This window comes from Brachyhypopomus gauderio, chromosome 4, assembly GCF_052324685.1.
Source record: "Brachyhypopomus gauderio isolate BG-103 chromosome 4, BGAUD_0.2, whole genome shotgun sequence".
Taxonomy (NCBI): Eukaryota; Metazoa; Chordata; class Actinopteri; order Gymnotiformes; family Hypopomidae; genus Brachyhypopomus; species Brachyhypopomus gauderio.
The window spans coordinates 29,086,522-29,113,690 of record NC_135214.1 but is presented as its reverse complement, the minus strand read 5'-3'; the positions used below and the strand labels follow the sequence as shown (position 1 = coordinate 29,113,690).

The 27,169-nt window shown below is 43.3% G+C and overlaps 2 protein-coding genes and 1 long non-coding RNA gene across 7 annotated transcripts; 2 read left to right on the top strand and 1 right to left on the bottom strand.

The window, feature by feature from the left end:
- ercc6l2 (excision repair cross-complementation group 6-like 2) lies at positions 1-14,812 on the top strand. Of its 4 annotated transcripts, XR_013130529.1 has the most exons (18): positions 2-909; positions 1,036-1,152; positions 1,247-1,440; positions 1,677-1,838; positions 1,925-2,132; positions 2,532-2,789; positions 3,083-3,202; positions 3,751-3,822; positions 4,135-4,280; positions 4,483-4,578; positions 4,759-4,858; positions 5,006-5,158; positions 5,303-5,482; positions 5,981-6,755; positions 6,876-7,030; positions 7,331-7,515; positions 8,780-13,047; positions 13,182-14,812. XR_013130529.1 is itself a non-coding variant. In XM_077003603.1 (17 exons), exons 1-17 carry the CDS (start codon positions 634-636, stop codon positions 9,681-9,683), a joined length of 4,101 nt encoding a protein of 1,366 aa, XP_076859718.1. In that variant the 5' UTR covers positions 2-633; the 3' UTR covers positions 9,684-14,812. The 4 variants fall into 4 exon arrangements, 2 of the variants coding, with proteins under 2 accessions (XP_076859718.1, XP_076859719.1); XM_077003603.1 differs by having other exon boundaries at positions 8,780-14,812; XM_077003604.1 differs by having other exon boundaries at positions 3-909; positions 5,303-5,374; positions 8,780-14,812.
- hsd17b3 (hydroxysteroid (17-beta) dehydrogenase 3) lies at positions 14,101-23,395 on the bottom strand. Of its 2 annotated transcripts, none has more exons than XM_077003611.1 (11): positions 23,047-23,395; positions 21,056-21,108; positions 20,853-20,928; positions 20,636-20,743; positions 20,412-20,479; positions 16,225-16,269; positions 16,032-16,066; positions 15,857-15,938; positions 15,407-15,472; positions 15,066-15,215; positions 14,101-14,831 (listed from the first exon to the last, which is right to left on the bottom strand). In XM_077003611.1, exons 1-11 carry the CDS (start codon positions 23,195-23,197, stop codon positions 14,736-14,738), a joined length of 930 nt encoding a protein of 309 aa, XP_076859726.1. In that variant the 5' UTR covers positions 23,198-23,395; the 3' UTR covers positions 14,101-14,735. The 2 variants fall into 2 exon arrangements, with proteins under 2 accessions (XP_076859726.1, XP_076859727.1); XM_077003612.1 differs by having other exon boundaries at positions 21,062-21,108; positions 23,047-23,334.
- On the top strand, positions 15,211-22,032 carry LOC143512865 (uncharacterized). Its single transcript, XR_013130531.1, has 2 exons — positions 15,211-18,408; positions 18,508-22,032. It is a non-coding gene; the product is annotated as an uncharacterized LOC143512865 (long non-coding RNA).
- Positions 23,396-27,169: the final 3,774 nt, after the last annotated feature.

Genomic DNA, 27,169 nt, shown 5'->3' with positions numbered 1-27,169 from the left:
GGTTTGAACTGAGCAGAGCGGCCACTCTTCCAATACCACTATAATTACTTACACTTTCTAATAGCCGAAAAAAATAACACACTCTTATTTTTATGTTTGTAGAAACCCAGTGAAACGTTTTTGTATTTAAATCCGTTTTATGAATAAAGTAAGTACCGCTGCTGAAAATGCCGACTCTCGTTGTAAAGATACGTAAACACGAAGCACCCCGACACTCTGGGTAGAACATTTCAGTGCTAACTGGCTAACTGGACACAACATTTCTCTTGGCAAGAATGACTTCTAGTTTCAAAGTCGACGAGCACATATGAGAAGCACTGATTCAAACTGCACCACACCTAAAACATGGCAAGATGCTGTTCGGACTCGACAATATTACCTGTGTGTCTAGTTAGCACGCTAGCTAAGCTGCCTTAATTCAAGTGTTTAGTTAGCTTAGCCCACTCGCTAGTAAAGTTAACCAGCGAAGTGTCGTGATCTGTTCAAGATAGATGGACAGTACAGAGAAGATGGGTCTTCGTGGTTATAGATATAGATATTTATTTGTAGGAGATTTGTGTAAGTGCTTAGCTAGCTAGCAGTTTGAATAACTAGATAACTTGGTAGTTCTTAAACACGTCCATCGCATCAGACATGGACGATGGTGATACTGGACTGATCTCAGTATCTCGAACTGCCACAATGATTAATGCCCCATCTGAAGACGAGAAGCCCCTCTTCCACACTAACCAGAGTCCGGGCCCTTCGGAACCATTGCTGCTAGCAGGAAACGGTGTCCAGGTGCCATACACCATTAACAGATACCTACGAGAATACCAGCGAGAGGGGATTAAGTTCATCTACAACAGCTATGTGAAGTCCAGAGGTTGCATTTTGGGTGATGACATGGGCCTAGGAAAGACCGTTCAGGTACACTTATGTGTTATCTTATTTATATTGCCAGAGGTAGTCTTAAAGGGATGTTCCTAGAAACAGATGGAGATAGTTTTTTTTCTCTCTCTTGATATCTACTTTTAAACTCCTTGCGTTTGACAGGTCATTAGCTTCCTGGCTGCAGTTTTGAAGAAAACGGGGACCTGGAAGGATGTTGAGAACAACAGGCCAGAGTTTTTGCAGTCACAGAGGTCATCGGAATCACCCAAAACGAAGAGGGTACTCTACCTTAACTCTGTCATATGTTATGTACTTACCTGTTTGACCCATTTACCTTTGTCACTGTACCTCATAGTGATTGTTTTCTTACTAGGCTTTCCTCATTGTGGCTCCTTTGTCTGTGATTTACAACTGGAAAGATGAGTTGGACACATGGGGCCACTTTAAAACAGTCATCGTACATGGTGTGAAGAAGGAGGAAGAGCTGGCCCGTGTGAATCGAGGACGATGTGAGGTTGCTCTGACCACATACGAGACCCTCAGACTATGTCTAGACCAGTTTAACAGGTAGGCCTACATTGCTTCAGTGTTTCTCACAAGCCATATTTTTGTATAAAGTGTCTCATCTCATTATCTCTCATAAAATGTTTAGAACAGATGGTTAGAATATTTTCAAAGATTTATACTCAAGTTAGTGATTAACCCTTTGTAAAAATGTCTTGGATTGATGAGCCTTGGGTATATGTGACTATTCCTTCAATCCTTCATTGATTTCCCTATTTTCATTTACTTATTCTACACAGTATTGACTGGGCTGCTGTTATCGTGGATGAAGTACACAAGCTTAAGAACTACAAGTCCCAGATCACTCAGGCAATGAAACATTTAAGATGTAAAGTGCGTGTGGGACTGACAGGCACAATTCTCCAGAACAACCTCGAGGAACTCTGGTGTGTCATGGATTGGTGAGTCAGTGGTATCATTTTCTCTTGTTTCCTCTCCCAGTTTCAAAATACAACATCATACCTCATTGCCTTCTCTGCGGTTTCAGGGCCATCCCTGGGTGTCTCGGTTCACTGGGTAGTTTCAAGAACAAATTCTCTGACCCCATCGAATGGGGCCAGAAGCACAGTGTGACAAAGAGGGTCTTGGCAGAGGGCCGTAGGGCTGTTCAGATTCTGGCAAAGAGATTGTCTCGCTGGTTTCTCAGGAGAACCAAAGCACTCATCAGTGAACAGCTACCCAAGAAAGACGACAGGGTGAGCTCTCCATCAATTCAGTATAGTTTCTGTTGTTTGGGGGAGAAAAAAAAGGCCCCCCAAGTAGTCGTGTTGGCTTGCTGCTCAAATTGTCATTGGTTCTTGTATGAGGTAAAAGACTAATGTGCATCCCACTATTGTGCAGGTTTTTTAACCTTAAAATAGATCTGCATTCTGAATGAGGCGTCTTCTCTCCTACGCATACACTCTCATGAAACATACTGTCCATATCTGTGAACACCCAGCCCTAGTTTGCATGTGGAAATGAAATTTCATACCTCATTTAATGACCAAGAAACCATTATCCTTTAGTCGTTTAATAAAATAATATATTTTTTTATCTTACTGTAAGCCAGTTTACATACTATGATGACTTGATATCTCCACGCTCCTGTGTAGGTCGCGTACTGCTCCCTGACGGACTTCCAGCAGGCTGTGTACCGCGCCGTGCTCGACACTGACGATGTGGCCCTGCTGCTGGGCAGCTCGGAGAGGTGCACGTGTGGCAGCGGACGACCCAGGAAAAAATGCTGCCACAAGTCCAGTGCGTCCGGCGTGCCTGTCAGACAGCTGTTCTTCAGCTACCTCACCATACTGAGGAAAGTGGCCAATCATGTCGCCCTACTGCAGTCAACAGAAGGAACCAGCAAACAACAGGTCAGGGATTGTAAGGGGTTTCTGTATCTATAGCTGATGATACTAATGCAAGTTGATGGACTACAGATTTAGGCATTTGAGAATAAATACAGATGACTGTAGATTAAATGATTCTGATCTGTGGCATGTTAGCCAGAGTAGTTCGGCAAAATATTAACTTTCCCATTTCTCATCTGTTTTAAATTAAACAGACAGACGTGTTTGGTGTCTGACAATTCCTTTTATTAATTTTGTACTGGGGCTTTGCAACTCATGTAGCTAGTGTTTCATATTTCATATTTTTGTTGTCATAGGAGAAATATGTGACCGCTATCTGCGAGAAAGTCTTCATGAGGTTTCCAGACTTTACAGAACGATGCAAACAGGCAGCATTTGAGGCCATGTCAGACCCCATCTACAGTGGAAAAATGAAGGTCAGACATTTTAGACTTTTCGGTTTTCTTAAAAGAGGTTCTGGCTCTTTTCTCAAATACAGTATTTCATATCCCCATATCCCACTGATCTGCACGTTTGATTGGCCTTATCGCCTATTTCACTAAAACCGTCCCAAGAAAAACATGTAGATGTGATTTGACGTGCACTCTAGATTTCTCTTCTGTGCTAAGGACGTGCCTAAACCCTCCCCTGGCCTGCCCTGTCCAGTCCGGCCTCGCTGGCTGTGGACACACTTCCCTGGGAAATAACAAGGGCATCTTTCTCCAAAGGGCCCGTCTCGCCCCCTGGCCCAACATGGCGAGGCTGCTGCTGTTGGCAGATGCTCCATTTATGGCACCTCTAGTAGAGCAAACACTCCACGTGCTCTTCCACGTCGTGCGTGGACAGGAGAGACGGAGGACACGCGTCCCCATCTATGTCTCATTCCCTCCTCTGTCCTCCTCCCTGGGAAAGAGCCCGTGTTGTGGTGCTGAGACCCATCTTGGTTTGCCAGCTCCTCCACCATGAACCGTCTGTGGTTTTTCAGGTTCTGCAAAAGCTGCTGAGTCACTCCATCAAAAGGAAAGATAAAGTTCTGCTGTTTTCCTTTTCTACTAAGGTGAGCTTGTTACCTCAGTGCAGTGATCCTGTTTTTGACTTTTCTAGTGTTGTAATGCTCTAGGCCAGTTTTTGTTACGAATGAACCACTAAAATGTTAGTCAGTTACTTTTCCAGTTTTCTATGTTGCATATTGACCACTAATAACATGGATTAGTACAAGGTTTAATGTTAAAATTTAATGGGTCCAAATCATTAGATTTAACTTCAGCAAAACCACAATAGTGTAAACAAGAAGAAAGAAGCTTCCTAGATTTGTGCACAATACTGGTATTACATTCACAGTTTAGCACGTGTCCGTGTTCTTGTGCAGCTCCTGGATGTGCTGGAGACCTTCTGCATGGCGGAGGGTCTGGACTACCGCAGGTTGGACGGAACCACCAAGTCTAAAGAGCGTTTGCACATCGTCAAAGAATTCAATGGTTCTGATGATATCAACCTGTGCTTGGTGTCGACCATGTCAGTGCTACCTGAATGTTACTCGCAAGTTTATTTTATAAACATGTATAATATAGTAATCTGTTTTTTTTTTTATTGATTTCTTTTTTGGAAAGGTGAATGAGTGCTTTTTGTAGGTGTTGCAACCATTAGGTATGAAAAAGTCATTTATCCACAGTTTAGAGTTTAAAAGTTGGCCATGTGGTGTAATGTTTGCCTCCAGGGCTGGTGGTCTTGGACTCAACTTTGTTGGGGCGAATGTGGTTGTGTTATTCGATCCAACATGGAATCCAGCAAATGACCTCCAGGCCATTGACAGGTGAGTTCAAACAGTTCTGCTCAATGTCAAAACACCAGCTGGCATTCTTAGCGTCCTCTTGCAAATGTGACGAGACACTCTGCTCTGCTGCGTGGCCAGAAGGTTCTACATACACAGGAGAGGCAATACTGATCTTCACGTCATGTGCAGTTCCATGAAAGTACTTGTTTTAATCCGCAGGGCGTATCGCATTGGGCAGTGTAAGGACGTGACTGTTTTCAGGCTCATCTCTCTTGGGACGGTGGAAGAGATCATCTATCTGCGTCAACTTTACAAACAGGTAGTGTCGATTCTCCTAATTCCACTTGTCCACTAGTTACACCCATCATGTCTTCACTACAAGATCAGGTGAAATTAGGAGTTTAGGATTAAGCTGTAACCCCAGGCTTTCTCTGATTGGCTGTCTCCTGTTCCCTGGGCGCTGTAGCAGCTGCAGTCATCGGTGATTGGCAGGGAGAATGCCAGGAGGTACTTTGAGGCGGTGCAGGGCGCAGACGGCCAATCAGGGGAGCTGTTCGGCATGCGCAACCTCTTCCGCCTGCAGACCGACGGGACCTGCCTGACGCACCGTATCCTGGAGGTTAGGGCACTCCACCCCTGCCCCCCCCAGATAACGACATCTGAGTTACTCTACTGAATCTAGTTGTTCTATTGAATTCTTTTGCATGGACTTGATGGAAAGTGTGTGTGTGTGTGTGTGTGTGTGTGTGTGTGTGTGCTGCAGCGGGAGGGCCGGCTGGATGTGGGGATCATGACGGCCAGCACGCAGGCGGTGGAGGAGAGGATCCTTGGGCCGGTGAGCAGCTGCTCTCTCCTACAGACCCGTGACAGGAGCGCTCTCCTTTCCCATCCTTCTCCACTCTGCTTTCCCAGACATCCTCCCCCTCATCCCTACATTCCCACGGTAAGGACGGGTACGACAGCCAACACATGGATGTAGTTAACTCCCCACCCCCGGACCACTGGTGAAGACCACACGGAAGTGTGTGCTATCTTTATTGGGTTTATTTACCCAGCAGGGTAAAGAACTTATCAAACTTCTCTTCCTTGAGAAACTTCTCACATGTGGGTCTTTCTATTAAAGCCTGACATGAACTGATGATAAACCAAGTGTTGGTGGGCAGGTCTATAAAAACAACTGTTAACAGGGTTCTTGTCCTGCGCCTGGTTTGTCTAATCACTTGTTGTTGGCTCTATGAGTGTTCGTGGAGCTTCTTGTTTTTAGACTACATAAATTCACAATCATAAAAACATGTTTTCTACCATACATGGTATGATAGATTTTTTTTATTAATGAACCTAGTGAATATAATGATATAACATATACTTATAAGGTTTCCCCATCCCTACCTGTTAGCTATATCTGTTACAATATAAAAACGTGTTCATGTGGGTTGGGTAGGGTCCAGGACCAGGAGGTGTCCCTGCAAGGTGGTCAGGCGGGCTGGTGCACGGTGAGGCTCTGGCGGATGCTGGTGTTCTGGAGTTCAGCAGTGGTAGTGAGGACGAGGGCCCCTGCAGCTCCCGGGCCAAGGGGGCGGAGCCAGCGCTGGCCGTCGCCCACTCCGAGAACACGGGCCTTTCCACACTGCTGCAGATGCACGCGGTCCGAAGGGCACGGGGCTGCTCGGACAGCAGCGAGGGGAGCCTGTCTGAGGGGAGCCAGGAGGCCTCCGACTCCGATGAGGTTCGAGCGGCCGAGGGGGATGGAGGCCGGTGCGTGTCCGGTCACTCGGAGGAGGAAGAGAGGGATGTGGATCAGACCAAGAGCCTGCGTGGGCCTCCAGCAAAGCAGAACCCAGAGTCCAGCGTCACAGCCGGCCTCGCAGCGGACGTGGAGGAGTCTGACGACCTCGGTGTTGTCCTGCATCACCCAGCTGAAGTGCAGCAGAGTGTCAGGGAGGGTGGGGGCAGTGGGCGGGGGCTAGCCCTGCGGCGTAGGTTTGCAGCAAGGAGACGGAGGTACGCGGAGGATATCGAGGCTTTTACCTCTTCGGAGGATGAATCCACTGTGAGAAAGGTGAAGGGTCATGCGTCAACATCATGCCAGGGTAAATCTGGTTCCGGGCTCCCTTTGAGCACGCGGAAGATGGTCACGTTCACAGACTTGAAAAGTCCAACTCCTCAGCCAAGACCCGTGTCCCAGCCCAACACTGGAACCATAGACACATTATTAGGTACATTCTAACAATTCCTTCAATGAATGTTCATTGCACAAGTGGAATTTGTCTGATCTTCTGGGGTTTGACAAAAGAATGGAACGGTTACCCAATATTCCTTTGCTCGTTTGCTCGTAGGTGGACTTCAAGAGGTGAGGTACACCCACTCCAATCAGAAAGTAGTAGGGTCAAGCAAAATGGAGAACCACCTGAGCCATGCGGCCCTGCGAGATGTTTTCGATCTCAACAAGCACTCCCAGCTCCCAGCCAACCACCTGACTCACCTGTCTGAGGTACCTCCAGATACAGTGGAGTCTTGTGCTAGACAGCAGATCCTTGGGTGGTTAAAAAAAGAAGAAGCCATTGTTTACCATAGAGGCAAATAAAAGAAATGACTTTACACCACCCAATGATTAGATAAGCAGCAGAAATATATTCAAAGCACTTGCATTTGATGGAAATATTGTCTTAATTCATTGTAATTGTCAGTTTTGTCAGTTGTTTTTTTTTTTTTAACCATAAAACTAATTTGTTAGATCCCTGTATGGAGGGCAGATTTGGAGGCATTCACTGTGTTTTTGCCTGTGTTGCAGACCCAGCGTAACCCCACACACTTATCTCCGCCCGCACTCCCCAGGGCTTCTGGGGAGGACGGCTGTGCCGGACCGAACCCCGAAGGCCCTGGACTACAGCACCAGGTCACCCACTCCATCAGGGCCTCTCACCACACCCGCAGTGTGGCCCTCAGTGTGGGCCAGACACCCGCCGCAGTACGCAGGTACGGCTCCGTACGCTCTGTCCTTTTACTGCAGCGCTGCGCTTCAGAACATCCTACCATGTAGTCTTCATGTTCTAATCTTCAGGACTTTACAATTTGAGATCTTCCTGAAATGTAATGTTTTGTAATGATCTTGAAATGTATGCACAGTAAGTGCTACCCTGTGAAAGCTTAAATCGGAGAGTCGTTTCTCCGTGCATGCTATATTCATACTAGCACTAGCTGAAAACTCTAATGTACCGTTTTGCCACTCAAGGATTTTAAAGAAGGCACTTCTGCAGTGCTGTACTTAATCATGTCAGTTGAGCTGAACACACACACACACACACACACACACAGTGAGAGGAAATTCCTGGTAGCGTGGGGCCATGTGCCAGCTCTCGCCACAGCTATGGTGTGCTACATCCCCGCCCGGCCCCGGAGGGGAGGGGGGAGACCACCCCAGAGTCCCCCCACCCACCCCAGAGTCCCCTCACCCACCCCAGAGTCCCCTCACCCACCCCAGAGTAGCCCCACCCACCCCAGAGTCCCCCCACCCACCCCCCCTTTCCCAGTCCTGGCCAAAACACAAGGCATGAGCGAAAGCCTGTTCTGTGAAAGCCTTCTGCTTCCCCACTAACCCAAGGACGGCCCCTTCCATCTCCCCAATCATACAGCGTTAGTGTCTGTAACGGAGGAAGAAAAACGTGTTTGTTTATACAGGTTTTCCCCTCCATTAAGATTGCAGTTAAATGATTTGAATCCGCATGGGCGCGTTTTATGGCTGATGCTCTGCATGTTGTGTTTCCTGCGTAATCCTCGAATGGTAGCAGCTTCTCATTATAAATCATTCCACAGTCGGCTTTTGAAGTATTCTGGTCGTGACCATGGTTTCTGCGCGTTTTTTCTTCTTTGATATCATCCGCTGCTGCAGTCATTCGCACTGTTGTTTGCTTCAGATTGTTAACGGCCTTTTTAATGTTAAGATGCTTTATAATCTTACCCCAGTTCATTAAGAGTGCCATGTCTGTTTATGCACATGCATTGCCGGAATATATATTCTGTTTTCTTATGCTCCATATAACAATATACTCTATTGTTCTTTTTTTATTGAGGCTGGTGGGTCTTGCTTACAAACAGAGAGATATAAACTTGCCATAATTATGCTACTAAATCACATGGTGTAATTTGTCACATAAAAAAAGTTGGAGAATGTATTTGTGTAGCCAGTATTACTGTATACTCTGTGGTGAAGAGCTTTAGCAGATGTTTTTTGAACTTGCAGAAAGCAGCTAGAAGAAATGGCACAGTTCTTTGGAGCCAAGTCTGTGCAGGAGTTTGCTGGAGAACTTGTGAGGAGCAGTTCAGCGCAGCGACTGAGCAAGCTGGTTCAGTTCTACAGCCACATGAGTCCCGAGCTCACTGACATCATCAAAAAAACGTTTTCTAACCCTGAAATTGAGCTGAAGGGACCCGCCTGGCAACCCCCTTCGGCATGCGACACAGCGGAACAAAGACCTACCTCACACAGGACCATCTCAACCTCAAATCGCCGATCTCACGAAAAGGTTCCAGAAGAATCAAGAGCAGCATCAAAAAAGAAGAGAATGACTCGTGTGCAATGTACAAAAAACCTCAGCCGTCCCTGTAAGGGTCAATTTGAGCTTGCAGCTACAAAGATCTCGGAGTCAGGCCAAAACCTAATGGGACTGCCTCAGAAACCCTATACAGGTGTTGAACCTCAACCTCAACCTACAAACTGCTCACCTGTTAACCCCGGTGTAGTCAGACCTTGTAAAGACCAGGTATCTTCTGCGGAATTGTCATCATTCGCCAGAACAGACCTCCCAGAACCAGGTTCTGCCCAGGTAAACAAAGCCTTCATTACCGACCTCATAGGTGACACCTCCATCCTCAACGATCTCTTCACGTCGAAGAGAAGCGGCGAGGGTCCCACGTCTACATCAGCACCCGTGTCTGCGCCTACAGAGAGGACCAAAAGCAAAGGAAAGGACTTCTGGGACATTTTAAATGAGGGGAACGAGGAGTGCATTAATAAGTTGACAGACTTGACTCAGGTGGAGAAGCTCTGTAGAAGAGCCCCTGTCTCTGGAAGGTCCAAACTCCAAAACAAACTCGAAAGCTCTCAACTCTGGAAAAAGAACGAGAAGTTTCTGTGGAAAACATAGATGACCAGAAGAAAGAGCGATGCTTAAAATGTGTTTTTGAAAAGTGTTAAATTATACAATTAGGTTTACAAGGTGGTGATGATTTCATGATGTGATCATTTATTTTCATTTATGTGGTTTTATTTCTTTATTTGATACTACAGCGCTCATGTCAGCAGCAGGTGTTTTAACTTTTTACCTGTTTTAGGTGTGTTAATTTATGCAGTAATAACTACAGCACACTATAATGATCTTGAAGGCCAGTGTAAGTTTGTCATTTTGTAGTTAGCATGTGTCAGGAGTTTGTGAAGTTATACCACCATGCAAGCACATTAAACATGCGTTTGCTAATCTGTCTTTGATGTATTTAAGCCCCAATTTGGGCTGAATACGGAGGTGCTGTTTGCCACCGGACAAGGCAGGCAACTTCTTGGGGCCCCATTCCAGTGGGGGGCGCCCTTGAGCCCACAGCCTGTAAACGACAGCGCTGCTGATGGCGATGAATGTTTGTGGGTTGGTGGGGGCTGTGAATTATTGCCTAGAGCCCCAACAGACTGTCGAATCACCACTGGTTGTACATGACATCAGACAAACCCACACAGACCTGGTGGTCTGGGGCCTCAAAGAAAATGGACCAACCCTTAGATAATAGCTTTAATATAGTGGTTGCAATCTCGGTGATCCCCCACTTTCCTCTTATTTTGTGGAGAAATGAGGTCCTGCCTAGGTTGTGAACAACCGCTGCTGTTGTCAGACTGTATTGAAAGTGGCCGTGTTTGACTCTTGTAATCCGAGTCATTGGTTTGGGGTAGTTCTGTGTTTGGTTCTTCGCGACACCATTGTGTTATTGGAGAAATAACAGTAAGCAAACGCATGGAAGCCAAGTGGATCATAAAAGCCTTTCTCAATAAACCCCCCCACTTACACCACTGCTGACTTAGATCAGTCTACTCAACCTACTAGAATATATTTTGCTCTTTTACTAGTATCTATTCCAACATGATGAACGTTTTGTGGCATGGTGCACGTTTCTGAGAGATTCCTGTGTTAATACGAGAGGGGATTAGTGACCCTGCCAAAGTCATTTAACAAGAAGAGTGAAATAAGGAACCTTTTTTGCGTTGTTGCCAGTGACTATATATACGGTCTCTGGTTGTTGCTCCATGTATATGTGTCTGTGCTGTGTGAGGGCATGTGCGTATGTGCCTGTGTGAGTGACGCGCAGCTGTGTTTGACGTTGTTCAGCTGTTGCTCCGGAGAAGGAGGAGGAGGGAACTTCTTGCTCTTTTTCCCCCCTCCTCCCAAGGCAAAATGAGAAAGTGCTGATAGCTATCAATAAACACCGAGACGAGTGCGTGCTCCAACAGGACACCCGAGCTCGCCACTGGAGACGGCAGAGTGCGAGTTGTCGCCAGGGCTTCTGGGAGGTGGATCGCTCTCGCGCTCTTCTGCGCGCGGACGCCGCACCTGGATGGATTGGGGGGGTTGGGGGGGGGGGGCGTTCTCGCCGTGTGTGTTACGCTTTCATAACCCCCGAGCCGTTCTTCACATCGCTGTTTTCGATCTCGCTCAGGGTCTGCTGGCTATCAAAAAAGTCTTTGTGAAGATTTCAGCCAGCACAGACGACGTTACCGTTGCTTTCCTGCTGAACCCGGTGCATGTGCGTTATCAAATAGTTCCCTTGGGAAGGTCCCATTTTATTGTTGAGAAACTGTTCCAGACATGTCCAGTTACACTGGGTCCACACTGCTGCTGTCACTGGGATCTTACTGAGTATGATGTGTTTTCCAAAGCAAGATTACCATGAGTTGAAAGTTGCAGATAAATCCACTCAGCGTGACAGCTTTGTTTACTCTTGGACTTAAGCAAAGCATGATAGGCTAATGAAACTCCTTTCTGCTAGCTGCTCATGAGAGAGAGCAGTGATTGTGATGGATTCTAGATCTGCTGTTAATGACAGCAGACTTGAAAAATCCCCATATGGTTGGAAAGTGTGGTGTTCTCATCTCTCCATTAAACAAGGTTCTGTGTAATCCACCATGCTTTCGTAAGTCTCCCAGTAATAAATTCTAGACTGTGAATGCAGTGCAGGTACAATAGAGGTGTTTGGTTTGTCAGTAACATGGATGTCACACCCACCGAGATAGGGCCCCTGACTCTCACTCTGCACTGATTTACAGATGTTACCAGGGCCCGGGAGGTTCTGGCTCCTGATAGGTGATTTTGGTGGTATTCAGCAGTAGGAACTAAGCTGGGTTTATTGGGGGGAGAGGCTGTAGAAAGAGCAGCTTTCGTGTCATCCTTGCCTGCAATGTGTGGTCCTTAAAATCATGATCTTGTTACACAGATCAGTGCAGCCCCTGTTCAGAAAGGGATGTGTGCTGATTTAAGATGAATGTACGTGTGAGAGCGTGTGTGGAGTGGGAAAGAGCTTCGCTGTTTGTACTGCAGGTTCAAACATAACACACGGGCTGGATTCAGACGGGTTGGAACCCCCCCCCCCCATTTATTTTGCTGGGAAATTACACCCCAGAAAGCTGGTCCACCATCATTAAGTGGGGCCCACAGGCACAGTGATTTTATTCCCCAGAGCTGCATGTGTAAGTTCCCCATTTAGCCTCTCACCTCGCAAAACCATTAGGCATAGGGTATCACAGTGAACCCGCCCGCTTCCTGCCAGTGGGCCGGAGGCACAGAACATTCCCCAACCACCCGTTTTAATCTTCGATGATTACCACAGGGCCCTCAAATCTGTCCCCACTATGTGACTGGAGTATTACATACATTTACTAAACAAAAGCAAGTCCTGTTTTGGGAGAAACTCTTTGTTTACTTTTGTTGCCTGTTGGGCTGTGGCGGCTTGCTTACTTTCTTCTGAATCTAGTTACGTGTCCCCTTTGCATCAGCCAGTTCAATGTTAGGCCAAACATTTGATAGCAAAATCATAACAAAAACAAGCTTTTAGTGAAGGATCCCTCTTTGATTCTCGATTGTGCATACAACATCTTTTTCCACTGTGTGGGGAACTAGGACCTTTTTCTATTAGGGTAAATATTTATCATCGAGAGATCAGAACAGGCGCTCTGTTAGGCGGCCAGAGCTCAGTGTCATTGGAGCCACTGTTTAGGGAACTGGACGCTCAGTAAACACTCGTTCCCCTTCCATCTGCCTGCTGTTTATGTGTGCAAGAGCTCAAACTGCTACAGTCGGGCCACACAAGCAAAGCTTATTGAGATTGTAGGGAGTCTGATGCAGGCACATCCAAGGACATTTTTGTTCTTCTGTTCTTAAACGTTTGAAAATGAATTCAGCAATCGGTGATGTGTAGAAAATATGTTTGGATTCACTCTGGGAGTCCTTTGGTAATCTCAATCTCAAAAAAGCAGTGAGTATACTGTTTTTATATTTCTTTTGGATTTTGCAGTCTTTGTCTTGGATTATAATCTATAAAAGATTCCCAGAGGGTCCCATACATGTGCACCATTACCCACTTCTAAGGTTCCACTTGTCTGTTTACAGATTTTGCTTGGTGCAACCTTTCTCTGTGCAATACGTACAGAATGCACTTTTATACCTGAGCCACACTCTAAAGCTATTGAAAAAAGTACAGCAGACTTAAATGTAAGTACAATACAGTTCACATAGTTTTCCCCCCCAAGAACAAGAGTTTTTCACCTAACAGTAAAGGTAGAAGAATACCAACATTCTGCATGCAGCCATGATTCCGTATGCTGATATTATCTTGATAAACTGGTTGGCCTTAAGGAATCTTATGAATGAGGCTGTAGTTTGTCTGCTGGAGGGCTCATCTTGAAAGCCTACAAAAAATTGTTTGGGTAAAATCACATGATTGAGAGACTCGTAAAAAGTTCATTATCAAGGTAGATGTTGAAACAGGTGGCACATTTCTCGTAGGCCTACATGTTGTATCTGCAAAGAACTAGAGACAAGGTGTTAGATTTGCAGTGGAAATTCCCTGTAGTAAAACCAAAACATTTTTATGTCAGTTAAAAGTAATAGTTATCCTGTCACACTAATTTAAAGTTTGAATTGAGCTATTCAAGGATAAACAACTTTCTTAGGTGAAGTGCCTGCTTTGGAAATCCCCCATCAGGCCACGTTTGTTTATGCCCTGTATCTTTTCATTAATTGTTTGAAGTCTTACTCCACACTTCAGAGAGAGTTAGCCCAGCTGCTGTGGAGAAAGCTCTAGATGTTTAGAAACTAGCGAAAGCTGCCCCAAACTGGCCAAGATGATCACAATGAAGATAAACGTGTGCTTGGTGCGGTTTATCTTGTTTTGTTTTGTTTTTGTTTATCCTGGCACAAATTATAGATTTAAACTCATGCTTCCATTTATATTTAATGTGAAATTTTAAATCTTGTTTGTTAGGGTTTATTAAAAAGGGAAAAAAGCAGTAATTTTGCCAGCTTGTAAAAAGGACAATGGGGGTATGCTTTTTAATGAATGTGAGACAGTTGTCAAAGTTAGATATACATTAAACCTTTTAAGTGATGCTGATTATACAATGCCGTCATGTCAGACGGATGTTTTGACTAGGAGTGCCCACTAGATGGAGCTATGTATCTTAAAACATTTTGTCCCACCATACTGTTCTAATTACATGTGCATCTGTCAACGTGTGCTTCACAAATGTGCCTTATAAAGCAGTTAATTATCATTTTTCTTTAAACACACTTATTTTAAAAATGCCCTGGGAGAATTGTTTATCAGTTTTCATCTGTTTCTCCCTATCTGTCACATCCATCTTAGGACAAGTTAAAATGCAAACTGTTAACTGTTCCCATCCAGGTCACTTAGTCCTGCCCTGCTGATTTGCCTCTTGGGAAGTACAGACAATTTGGAATAATTCTACAAATGAAGACTTCAGCCTGGTATCTCAAGGTACCGGTCAAGTCGACCAAACAATATGTCAGCCTAACCCTTGGTGTCTTTGTCGTTACGAGTGATGACTTTCAGGTGGTGACACCATCATCTAACGCTAAACGTTGCCAGCTGAAAAGCCGTGCCGTGAGGAGCGGTGTGGAGATGCTGCAGGCCAAAGCCAGTGCTTAGGCACCAACCCTCTTCTTCACGAACTCCTTAAAGCTCTGGTGAAACGCTTCATGCCTCAGGACCCATGTGGGTATGTTCTGGAAAAATGAGCCCTGCAAGACACAGGAAATGGCTCAGGGCACAGCTACGACTCAGCTATCTGGACTGGTACTAAATACGAATATTAATACTACATGAAATTACTTTTCAAGTACCCAAAGGCACTTATTGTAGTATATGTAATATAGTTATGTAAGATCTCCAATGCTAAGATATCCAATACCTATTAATAGTCAAGAGAAGTGTATTCCCATAATGTTAAAAGACAAAGAAGCTTTTTTAATTACCAGAATTGTATGTCTGACGCTGCCATATGAATGGTCCCCAGCTTTCAGATATGTCAGTGAGCTCTTTACAAATGCTTCAGCAGAGAATGTCATCAAGTCTTCTTTCTGGTAGCCCATCATCGATGTGGAGACCCCAAAAGGAGACACTGTCTGGGGGACAACCAGGTTATGTAGTTCACTCTTAACATGCAATTAGTTTGGGTGTTTTGGTTTGTCAGATACAGTAGATGGCTTAGAAAGCCCATACAAGACATTTCAAATCACAGTATGATAAGTGTGTAGGTAAGTTTGGTATTAGACTAATTACAATGAGGACTTGTGTAAGGGACATTGAATTTTACCTGAACAAGAATTCCTTTGGATTTATATTCAGCTTGGAGACACTGTGCAAATCTTTCAATAAAAACCTGAGGGAGATGAAATCACAAATCAGGTGTAGGTTTTACAGGAGACGGTAAAGATATGCACCCTGTCAAAAGTCATGCAATCATCCAAACTAACTGCTTTTAATGTAAGCAAAATCTGAAGAAACCTCTGGTAGATCAACTAATGATATTGAGCTATCCCATCTGTTTGCTGACAGAACTGCTTTAGAGTGCAAGGGAGAATTCAGCATCTTAGGCCTTGAAACCCAAAAACCAGGCCAAGGAAATGCAGTAGTTTACTTCCAGTACTTCCACCTTCCTCATTTCTAAATTCGAAAGAAAGTTGAACCACTTGCATTTAGTTGCACTCTCTCTCGAAGGCCATGCAAGACTCGTGAAACCCGATGCTTAGCTACTGATACTGACCTTTGTTGCACCATATAAAGTATACAAGGGGAAGGGAACTATGGCCATGCCAGAGGACACGTTGAGAATGATGCCTCGTCCTCTAGACAAACACAGAGAGAATGAAAGTAGCCCCGCTAGCATAAAACAAGAAATGTAGGTGTGGAGAACCCGTTACTCCCCGCAGTGCTCTAACCTTTCCACCATTCCAGGGAGGATGAGGCGACACATCTGTATTGACAGAAAGCCCACGCCAGAGGGTGAATGTCACGAATACAATACCTGACACACATTCAGTATCTGCTCTGGACAGCCGCTTGCCTATACAGCTGTGGCCATTTGCCCATATGGCTTTGAGGTTTTATGTAATATCACATGCGTCTGCTCACCTTGGCCATGCTTTTGAGGTTGCAGTTTATCACTTGAAGTATTTTCTATGAGAGAAGAAGACAATTTGAAATCATTTTTGATGTTTTGATAATCATAACTGATATATGTAGATCAAAATATGTAGCTATTCTAAAATGACAAATGTTCCACTTATAAATGGTATTGTCAGTGTAAATATTGTCATATTTAAGAAAGCTTTAGTTGGTCCTGGAAAAAAAATCCATAGGGAAGTCTCTATTATGGGAGAAATTCATAACAGTTCCTCTGTAAAATGAATATTCACATTTTTATTATATTAAGGAAGCAATAGAATATAATAAAGGGTGCCGAGTTCCTTCAAAAGCTTTGTGCAAGTATGCAAAGAAGAATTGATGCTGTTTCGTAGAAAAAGGGGGGTCACAGCAAATATTGATTTGATTTAGATTTCTGAGTTTTCATAATGGACAAAAATATATGATTAACACATCTATTTTTTAAAATAATTATTTTACATACAGAGACATCCCGGGTTTCCATCCAAACCTTTCGAAAAAATAATGCGCAATTTCCAAGTTTCGGCAGAAAAAAATGCGAATTAAGCTTTGTTTCCATTCATTACAGTTATGCGAATAAACTTTAGATCACGTGAGAGGACGCCAAACAATAGTGGTTTTACGTCCATCTGGCAGTTATGCATTTTTGCACGTTGAGGTTTTGAAACATTTTTTTCTTTTTCTTTTCTATACATGGAGAAGTTAAATTAAATTTTTGCTATCTCCAGAACTGTTTTTGTATGCATTTGCCATCTTTACATCGCGATCATGTACAGAACCACATGACTTGAGGCATGAAACGTCATAGTTTATGCGAAAAACCCTTTTCCATCCAGTTTTTCCGAATTTTGGCGATGCGATAGTCTAACTTTTCCACCTCCTCCTAGCGTAAAAATCTTTTTGCGATATTTGGGGCTTTTTTCGAATTTTGGTCTTTTTCCATCCAGCTTTTTTCATGCGCATTTTCAAAATGCGCAAAAACTCGGTGGATGGAAAACCCTCTAGAGAGTGTACAAATTGTAGTAAAGTACACTTTGCTGCGTATTGTGTACTTTAGTACACAATAGTGTACAATTTAGTGCTTTAGGAAATAAATAATTCAATATCATACAAACATAACCTGAATGTTTAAAATAGTACCACAGCATTTCAGTTTAAGTCCGGACTTTAACCAGACCACTCCACGACCTTCATTTTGGTTTGTTTTTTAGCCATTCAGAGGTGGACTTGCTGGTGTGTTCAGATCTTCGTTCTGCTGCAGAACCCACATATGCTTGAACTTAAGGCCATGACCTGATGGCCAGAATTCATGGTTCCATTAATTAAGTCCTCTAGGTCCTGAAACATCAAAGCAGCCCCAGACCTTCACACTTCCACCACGTCACTATGATGTTTTTTCCTTGAAATGCTGTTAGTTGTGGCCAAGATGGCGTGGCGAGTACAACGCTTGGCTCAGCTTCTACATATTTGACTTCTTAGTAGTCATTAGTCAATTGATCTTCAGCTTTTTTTCTCCAAACTGCAAGGCACACATCTCATGCAGCCGGCAGACCCTGCTTGATATTGGTGTGAACTGTGTGATGGACCGGCATACAAGGCACGGGGTCTGGTTTAGGTAGGGTGCAAGGAATTGGAGTAGGTTTCTTTAGTCTCCATATAGGGGAAAGGAAAAAGAAACAATTTACAAAAGCAAAATAAGACATCCACAAAAAACAAACTGTGATAGTTCCTCACATCAGTTGTAAAAATCCAAACTTCAATAATCAGCATCATTTTTGACTTTCAGCATTACAACATGCTCATCCAACCAACCTCTTCAAACGACTCACATTAGGACTTTTATAGTGTTTCACAAGAAGTGGCGTGTTGTCACTTCCTGGATTTTTGGTGGGAAACCCAACCCATAAAAGCTCTCTACAGAACCCCAATCTGCAATAAAAGATGGGATAATCCATAACGTAGAAAAGGGGATAATCCATAACGTAGAAAAAGGGATAATCCATAACGTAGAATTGACCCCAGCATTTTTCTTGCTAATGAATGTTCGGTTCTTGGCTAACAAAAAGCATGAGCTATGCCTCTGGACCACAACAACAGAGGGTCTGGAACGGCACACATGATTTCCAGCGCACAGAGTGGCTGATGACACCAGTAAGAGCAAAGGAATCTGTGCATTTACATAAACAAACTGTGGTGTACCACTGTAACCAAAAATCATTGCATTGCTAACCTGGTGTATTTGATGATTAGGTGCCAGACCTTTTTATCTACCAAGAGAGTTCTCAGCTGTTGCAGTATACCCTCCTCCTGACTCTGATGTGAAGCTAGCCATGGAAGAGCTTGGTACAGCAATTGGAAAGCAAAAACTATGCATCTGGGCAGAGTTTACTGCTGGAATTTCACCAGAATGTGTCCTGCGTCACCAGGGGAGACAACACCTTGGACTATGTATACACTATACAGACTCATTCAAAACTGTTCCCCTCCCCCACTTGGGACAGTTTGATTACCTTTCATTGGTCCTGCTCCCTAAGTATGACCCTCAACACCTCTGGTCTGGTTAAGAAGGCACAGCAGTGTCTTTACTTCTTGAGGAGATTTAAAACTCACAAACCTTTAGACGTGCACCATTGAACCTGTATTAGCAAACTGTGTGATTGTGTGGCATAGAAGCTCCACTGTGGCTGACAGGAAGACAATACAAAGAGTGGGGACGACTGTCCAGAGCATCATTGGTGCACAGCTACCTACCATCAGTGACCTTCACAATCAACGCTGTGTGCACAGAGCAGTGTCTTCAGGGACCCCTCTCACCCAAATCACACACTGTATAACCATCTGGGAGGAGGTACAGGAACATCCGCTCCAGAACTACAACACCCAGAAACCACTCTGTTTCTTCCCATCCTTGATATCCCTACTACTCCTTACTGCACCTATAAACTACACTGTATTCCATTTATCTTACTAGTACTTAAATATGCATGTAGATATGTATACAAACCTATAGAATAATAATAATAGCTGTTGTCCGTGAGAGAATGACTCCTACTACAACTTGAGAGTCTTCAGCCTCCAACAATAAATCAAATGTCCTTGATCAAAGTATCAATGCGAATGGTGACGGCAATCAGTTGGTCAGCAGCGAGTCCTTCGTCTTTGCTTGTGAGTTCATGCGATATTTCCACGTTCAAGCCATTGGGAGCCATTGCAGAAGGTAACCAAAACGTAACCACTTGCTGCCTCAAGCTGACTTAGAAGTTCTTCATTGGAGTATCCATGAGGAGACAGGGGCTGCTGGTTGTTCTGCCTGTTGAGGTACAGGAGCGGTATACTGGAGCCAAGCGCATTCGACATGTTCACTCTGCCAGTAATTGCTGACTTTCATCCTGTTGTCTTGACAGGTCTCCCATGGAGGTTTCAAGATGGGGATGTTGCTCCAGATGCTGGCCCTGAGTGGAGACAGCTTCTACTAGACCCTCTTGGTCCGCCGTTTATCCAGGAGGTTAAGTAATTCTGTGACGTCTGGGACATGCCCAGAAATGTACAGATGATTGCAGACGTAATGAAAAGGGGCTTTGTGTACACTTGTAGTTGGACAGCAAGGCTCAGAACCAGAATAACGCAGAGCCATTGAAATCAGAGGGCAAAAATGAAGTAAATAAACTATTCAGAGTCAAAAACCATGATAACAATATCCAGGTAGACACAACAGTATGGACAAAAATAGGTAAAATCAGAATCACTGTAAAACAGATCAAATGCTCTGTATGCTTTTCCTTGGGTAGGCAATACCTAGCAATGAAAGAGAGGTTTGACGAGGCTTTTGTAGGAAGACTCTGATGGATCTCAGGTGGACTCAGGGGAGGAGGATCAGAGGTACTGAAGCGAAGGATTCTGGGGGTTGATGTTCCTCTGGTCGTGTCACGTCTCATTTAAGAACTGCTTTTTTAATTTATGTTTCAGTGTATTAAATAGCATGATTTACTGATGAAAAGAGATTAATAAAGGCTGAACACATGGTGCAAGATTCTGATACAGTCAGTAAAATGAGTTACAACTGGTTTATAACTTACTCTGGACTATGAAGTATACAGTGGCTAATTTGGTACAGTTGTAAGGTACCTAATAATGTAAAGAAATACTGATCTTACCTCTTCCAAGTTAGTTGTTTCCAGAAGTTTGCAAGGTATCTGACTTGGCAGGATGCCCACATTGTTAACTATTAAGGCATAAGGATATGTGGTGAGATCAGATAAAATTAGATTGTGTAGTATGAAGCTTGGACTGACAATCCTCCAGACGATCACTGTGTCCAAATAGCGCATGGTGTAATCAGATGAACAGTGCAACCTAACGTGACCTGAAGCCAACGGACCTAAAATGGCAACATCCAGACTGCTGATGCTCTCCTCAATGGAAGTGTAAATGTCATCTTTGGTGAAGTCAGCGCTGATGACTGTGACCTTCCTGCCCGTGGTGAGCTCTAGAGAGGAACGAAGAGAAGGATGTCAGTCATCATGGACATCAAAGGTCAGCTAGGAGACTGCACTGCTCCTCAGGTTCTCCGCTGAGACGTGTGTGAGACACTCCACCTATGTCCTGTGCGGCCGTCTCCAGCTTCCCTCTGCTCCTGCTGATGAGAACCACATTGAGGCCGTGTCCTGCCAACTGCAAATATCCATCAAAACATTTCCCATCAGCTTCAGCGGTAAATCAATTGGTAACCACCATTAAAGTATCTACCGAATCATGTTAAGTCTCTTAAACGTACTGAACCGGGAGAACAAAAACGTGCCTTTACCTGTTGTGCGTAGGCCCTTCCTATTCCCTCCGACCCCCCCGTGATCACTGCACCAGAGAGCATGGTCCAAGTTACATGCCAGTGCAAAACGAACGAACCAAAACAAAACATTCCACTCACAATACTGTAGCATGTTATTGAAACATCATGCTGTTTCCAGGTAATGATGTTCATGTTAAAAGGCAGATATCCAGGCTGCCTAGAGACTAGGTATGTTATTCAGTTTTGTAAGCTTCCTGTTCATATGCAGTCAGATTTTCTATTTTATGTGTGATGGATTAGTGGCGACATGCAGGAATAAATGTTTCTTTGAAAATGCTAGAGAAGTCTTAGATTCACTTCATCATCCTTTACCATAGAGTCAGCCTGAGGAGTTGTGAAAACGTTAATGGCAGTTTTGTTCATCTGCTAAAGAGACACATCGTGGATTGCCCCAACCATCCCTCATAATTTTCATAATGAACATCTATCGACATCTTATTTTAAAGATTTATGACATTCATTTAAATGTACTCCTTTAAAATTTCAAGGATTCAAAATATGCAAAGAATTTTTCCCATCGCCATTCCCCCTCACACACACACAGAAGCCAGGGGATGGACTGTTCGTATGCTTGTGTCATTTGTTTAAACAGCGTGTACTCGAGGAGACAGCGTGTGCCCAGATGTTTGATAAAGAACCAGGGGGTGCGAGAAGCTGTCTTCCATCCCTCCTCAGAAATCTGTCCTGCTGTAACTTCTCTCAGGCACAGAGAACCTTAGCAAGATACACTTATTTAGGATCTCAGTCTTCCTGTGCCAGATTACTGCTAGACATTCAAATGTAAACACTAGCAGTTCTCCCCCGAAGAATGCCGTTTTGACTTAAAACTGCTGTAACTCTGCTGTGATGCATATCTGCGTGTGAGCTTGTGAATCTCTGCGCTCCTAGTTAACGTCATTGTACTGGTTGGTCTGTAATCAGAGGTTCAGCGTGGCTTCCAAAAACATACATTCTGTTGCTGGTTTTGGTCTGAGATGCTGTCTGGTCTTCTTGACACAGATTTCCTTTTCTTTCTTGACTGCGTTAAAACTGATGTGTGGCATCTTAAACGGGCAAAAGAAAACATGCCTGCGCACGCACGCACGCGTACACACTCATACAAAATGACCATGAAGGCTGGGGCTTGAATGGCCATTCATACACACCAAGTAGAGCTTCTCAAAGTGAAATAATAGGCTGCTTACAGAATGAGAAACAAACTTTTGTTAATTCTCATGAGATTTTTACCCCCCTTAAAGCCCTCAGATGGGCTTTTGTTTTTTAAAGGCCACTTCAAATTGAAGGAAAGGAAAATCAGTAATAATACGTGGTGGAACATAGTGTTCCGACTCTTCAGACTCTTCAGGAACTGAAAGCTTGGGAACAGGGAGACAAGCTGAAAGAGAGTCCTAATGTTGGAGCTGAGCTCGCCAATTTGTGCATTGCCTCGACAGAGGGGCGTGACATTTTTGGAAATAATGGAAGTGCGATTCAGGAAAGAGATTATAACCTCAGAGGGAATGACCGGATAATACTTAACATTTTTTCTGACTGATCATGGTGAAAGAAAATGAAGGTGTAAATAATAAAATCAATAAATGAAAATAAGCATGCAGTTTTAATAGTTTAGCACCATTCTCGAACTCAAAGATAGTTAATTATTTTGCCAGTAATTTAACTCTGCAGTTTATAGCTATAAACTGAAACACAGATACAGCCGTTTTTATCAAGACAATCTGTGTCAGATGATGTGCCAAATCATTAAAGCCATTTTAGGTTGAAAGCAAGACAGAAAATGAAAAACCATCAGCCATCTAAGAAAACTTGGATCGGAAATTACATTTAAACGAAACGAATATGCAAGTGAATACGTGAACCTTTAAAGATGCCAAACAATCCCTGTTGTTTTTTTTCTGTGTTTTGATTTTAATATATAATACTAAAGATACTTGTTCTCATCTCACCTGCCCATTTTCCCATAGAGGTGAAAAAGTTCTCAGGAAGTGGGTACCAGAACTTTGGAAAAAGCACCATCAACACACGTGCCAGCCTCCTGCCACAAAAGAAGACACAGCAGACGCCTACAAGGATGAAGACAACCTCGATCAAAGCCATGCAGTCAGGAGTTTTCTACAGGGTAGGAGTAGAGTGAGTGTCAACTGCTAGCCCGGTCCCTCTCTATCACTGGGTTCTCAGAACAACCCACCACACTCCTGCTAACTGACAGCAACCTAACCCAATCAGGCCACACCCTGGCTGCTGCTAAGTTTCACATTCCGAATCGCCTTGGCTTGTGGGAATATGTGCTGATCTTTCTGCAATCCAGAATCGAGTCTGAACATGATGTAATAAGTGGTACAAAGCTTGTAGATATAAAGATGTATATAAAGACAGATTAAACAGATTTGTCACATCTATTGACATTTCTCTTTCTCTTTGTTCTTTGCAAACAAACCTACAGTGGTAGGCAGTAATGTAATTTGTGACTTATTCTGTGCAGAAGATGTTCACAAAAGGGAAAAAAAAGCTATGATGAGTGCACCTATTGTTGCAAGAACTGTGTCAAAACTGTTATTCTTCATTTTATTTGTGTGCGTCCTTGCTTTCCTGGCCTTGTTGGGATCCAGTGTCCCCACACTGTACATGTATAGAAATCCCAAAAGTCACTTATTTGTGGGGAGAAGGTCATTATGGTGACAAGCAAATGGTTGTTGTTATGATTAGGCACAAACTTTGTGTTTGGTGAGATTAGTGTTAAGGTCTGTTTGGAGTTTGGAGTCCACAACTGAAATGAAATGAATGTTTTACTTGCTAGCTCAGAAATATCTGAAAGTGAAGGTCTGTTAGGCATTTTATCATTTTATTATCATTTTATTATCATACCTAAATACCTAAAAAAAATTCCAAAATATATTCATGTTTACTGTTTCCTGACTGTTTGGTCATTTAAGTTTGAATACTCCCCCTGACAGTTATGCTGAAAATATACCGGTACATCTGATTATTCGTGGTCTCTTCCACCGTGATTCTCTATCTCTCTTTCTCTGGTGCTCTCTCTTCCTCCCTCCCCCTCTCCACTGGGTGGAGAGCATGTCTCCATAGTACCTCTCACAGCAGTTGACCACTACAGTCATATGTGGCTTACATCTAAGCGCCTTCCTCAGAAAGTGCTGTCGTGTACCTGAGCAAGGCAATAGCTGTTTCCAATCAGAATATTCTGCTGAGTCACATGAACACAAGGGCACCAGAAGTCTTAAAGTTCATGTGAAATGACCTTGTCATGTTAAATTTATCCAGACCTTTGCAGCTGCAAACTCTGCTGCTGGGACGTCCAAAAATCTAGAGAGTGAGCGGCTCTTAACGAAGCAGCGTGGTTCTCCGCCTTATGGAGAACGTCACACAGCACTTTGTGTCACAGCCGCCCCCCCCCCCCCCCCCCCCCCCCCCCCCACGCCTCCCAGACAGCCCTGACAACACTGGCTGGTGTTTTCAAGACATGCTGCCCTCCCAAATTCACCTGGTCTTCTTCTACAGAACAAAAACGTGATGTCGTATATAAGGTACAAGGAGGTGAGTGGGTTTGTAGCAGACACAGAGGAAACTATATTTGCTGATCCACAAACATGACAGGACTTGATTACTTTCACAACCTTTAGATGCCTTTATAATTATTTTGATCTTCTTTTGAGGGCAACAGAGTTGCAGTAGCCTATCGTGTACACCAGGGGAGGCCAGCCCTGTTCTGGGAGATCTACAGACTCACGGAGGTTGATTCCAGTATGCCTATAACATTGTGCCTGTAATTGTAACATCTGAAATGTAGACGCTTATCAAAATGTTGACCAGGGTTGATCAGGTGTGTTAGATCAGCCTCAAGTCCAAACTGCACTGCACTCCCAAAATCAAATTAACCCTGATGTGCATTATCCATGATCATTTTGACACTTTTTATGTCGCCCTCTTGTGGGGATTTTGCATTACAAAGTGGCTCTCAAAGATCTTATGCTTTCTTGTTACATCATGAGTATAATACAGTGAAGTTTCAGAGATTGTTTCACAGAAGTCTAGATGGGCAACCATCTTATTTTGTTTTCTGTTGCACATGGTGTTTGTAAAAGTAAAAAATAAAATATTGAACTATGTTCAGCCTGCTCATAATTAAAGAAACAAAAATATGCAATAGTTATTATGACACTTAAAATTGAAAATTAAACATATAATAAAATACTACTAAAAATTAATCTCTCTATATATGATTGTTTATTTATTAATTTCAGTTATTTATCATTGTCATGCACTACATGAGAATTCCCTTTGAATAAATGTTAAAAAGAAAACTATTCATTTCTCACCATCATTTCCCTCCATGTTAGCATCTGACATAAATGTTTATGTGCAGGGCTAAATTGATGATTCAGGGGTTCGTTATATTCTCTGAAAGTTGTAGATCACATCTTAAAATGCTGCAAACAAACAAAATTAATCTGATTATTGTGAATGTGCCCAAGTGATTATAATGCAATGCTTTGTATACAAAGCTTTTCATTTCTGGGAAAAGGCAGTTACCTGGCGTCTACAAATGGGAAAAGTCGGTGAAGTGGGACATTGTAACCTCATTAGTCAGAATGGGACTTGCAATCCTACAATACTAATTTCTGACTGGACACAAGGCATGCTTATGGTGACATGAATTTGTGATGTGAACATATTTTGACAGCTATCAATGTTTGACTCACTGCCCTATATAATCTTTTGAGTATACAAAATGAGGTTTAAAAATGTTTTATGTGACTTCAAAATGAATAACATCTAGCATGAAATTACAACAGCTTTAATATCACTATTATGTGGACCAGAAGTGCACCCTGGCTTGGTTAACTGCACACATAAAGTGATTTTATTGTATGTTTACCTAAACAAGGAGTTGTACTAACTAGTATCAGTTATGATACTTTTTCAGTCTATGATTGTAAATCTGTCACTAGTCTATAATAGCAAACCACAGACAATACATCTTACATATGTATAGTAAAATCAAACCACAGACAATACATCTTACACATGTATAGTAAAATCAAACCACAGACAATACATCTTACACATGTATAGTAAAATCAAACCACAGACAATACATCTTACACATGTATAGTAAAATCAAACCACAGACAATACATCTTACACATGTATAGTAAAATCAAACCACAGACAACACATCTTACACATGTATAGTAAAATCAAACCACAGACAATACATCATACACATGTATAGTAAAATCACCACTGATATTGCAGCCTTGAAAACAATAAAACACAATATACACAGATGATAATGCAATTAAAACAATTCCTTGTCTTCTCTTTATCTCTACTGCTAAAGAGATACTACCTAGTAGTGGTCGAGTGACCACACATCAATAATGATGTTGATGATGGCTGGCAGGCCCAGACTCAAACTGCTGTTCAGCACTGGGTGGATGTAAATGACCATGCTGGTGTGTGCTTGTTAAAGACTTAGACAGAATGCATTTTCCTGCTTCTTTTAGGAGCAGAGGTACGATTAGCCTACTGGACTGTGGTCTAACACAGCAGAAGTAAAAAAGCAAGCATTTCTTATTTCCTTATCTCTACAGCCACTTCAGCACCACTTAGATTAGAAACAATTTGTAGTCTACAGCCTTAAACCTTTTTCATGTCAGCCACCCCACTACATCTTCTGAGAGGTCGATTTCTGATGGATTGAAGGAGTGGTGCTGACTGGATGTTTGTGGGTGGGGGAACTCTCTCAACCTAACCCTAACTCTCAACCTAACCCTAACTCTATCAACCTAACCCTAACTCTCTCCCTAACCCTAACTCTCTCAACCTAACCCTAACTCTCAACCTAACCCTAACTCTCTCAACCTAACCCTAACTCTCAACCTAACCCTAACTCTATCAACCTAACCCTAACTCTCTCAACCTAACCCTAACTCTCTCAACGTAACCCTAACTCTCTCAACGTAACCCTAACCCTAACCCTAACCCTGACATGTGTGACAAACTCGTACCAGCTCAACACCCACAACCGTGCCACTACTATGTCACTAC

Excerpts from the sequence above, each read along its gene's own strand:
- ercc6l2 (XM_077003603.1), top strand. The coding sequence starts at position 634 with ATGGACGATGGTGATACTGGACTGATCTCAGTATCTCGAACTGCCACA. Across the intron at positions 1,839-1,924 it reads CTCTGGTGTGTCATGGATTG|GGCCATCCCTGGGTGTCTCG; the intron begins GTGAGTCAGTGG and ends CTGCGGTTTCAG. Across the intron at positions 3,823-4,134 it reads TGTTTTCCTTTTCTACTAAG|CTCCTGGATGTGCTGGAGAC; the intron begins GTGAGCTTGTTA and ends GTTCTTGTGCAG.
- hsd17b3 (XM_077003611.1), bottom strand. The coding sequence starts at position 23,197 with ATGGCTTTGATCGAGGTTGTCTTCATCCTTGTAGGCGTCTGCTGTGTC. Across the intron at positions 20,929-21,055 it reads CCTACGCACAACAGGTAAAG|TTGGCAGGACACGGCCTCAA; the intron begins GCACGTTTTTGT and ends GGATATTTGCAG. Across the intron at positions 16,270-20,411 it reads AAACAACTAACTTGGAAGAG|AAAATACTTCAAGTGATAAA; the intron begins GTAAGATCAGTA and ends CTTCTCTCATAG.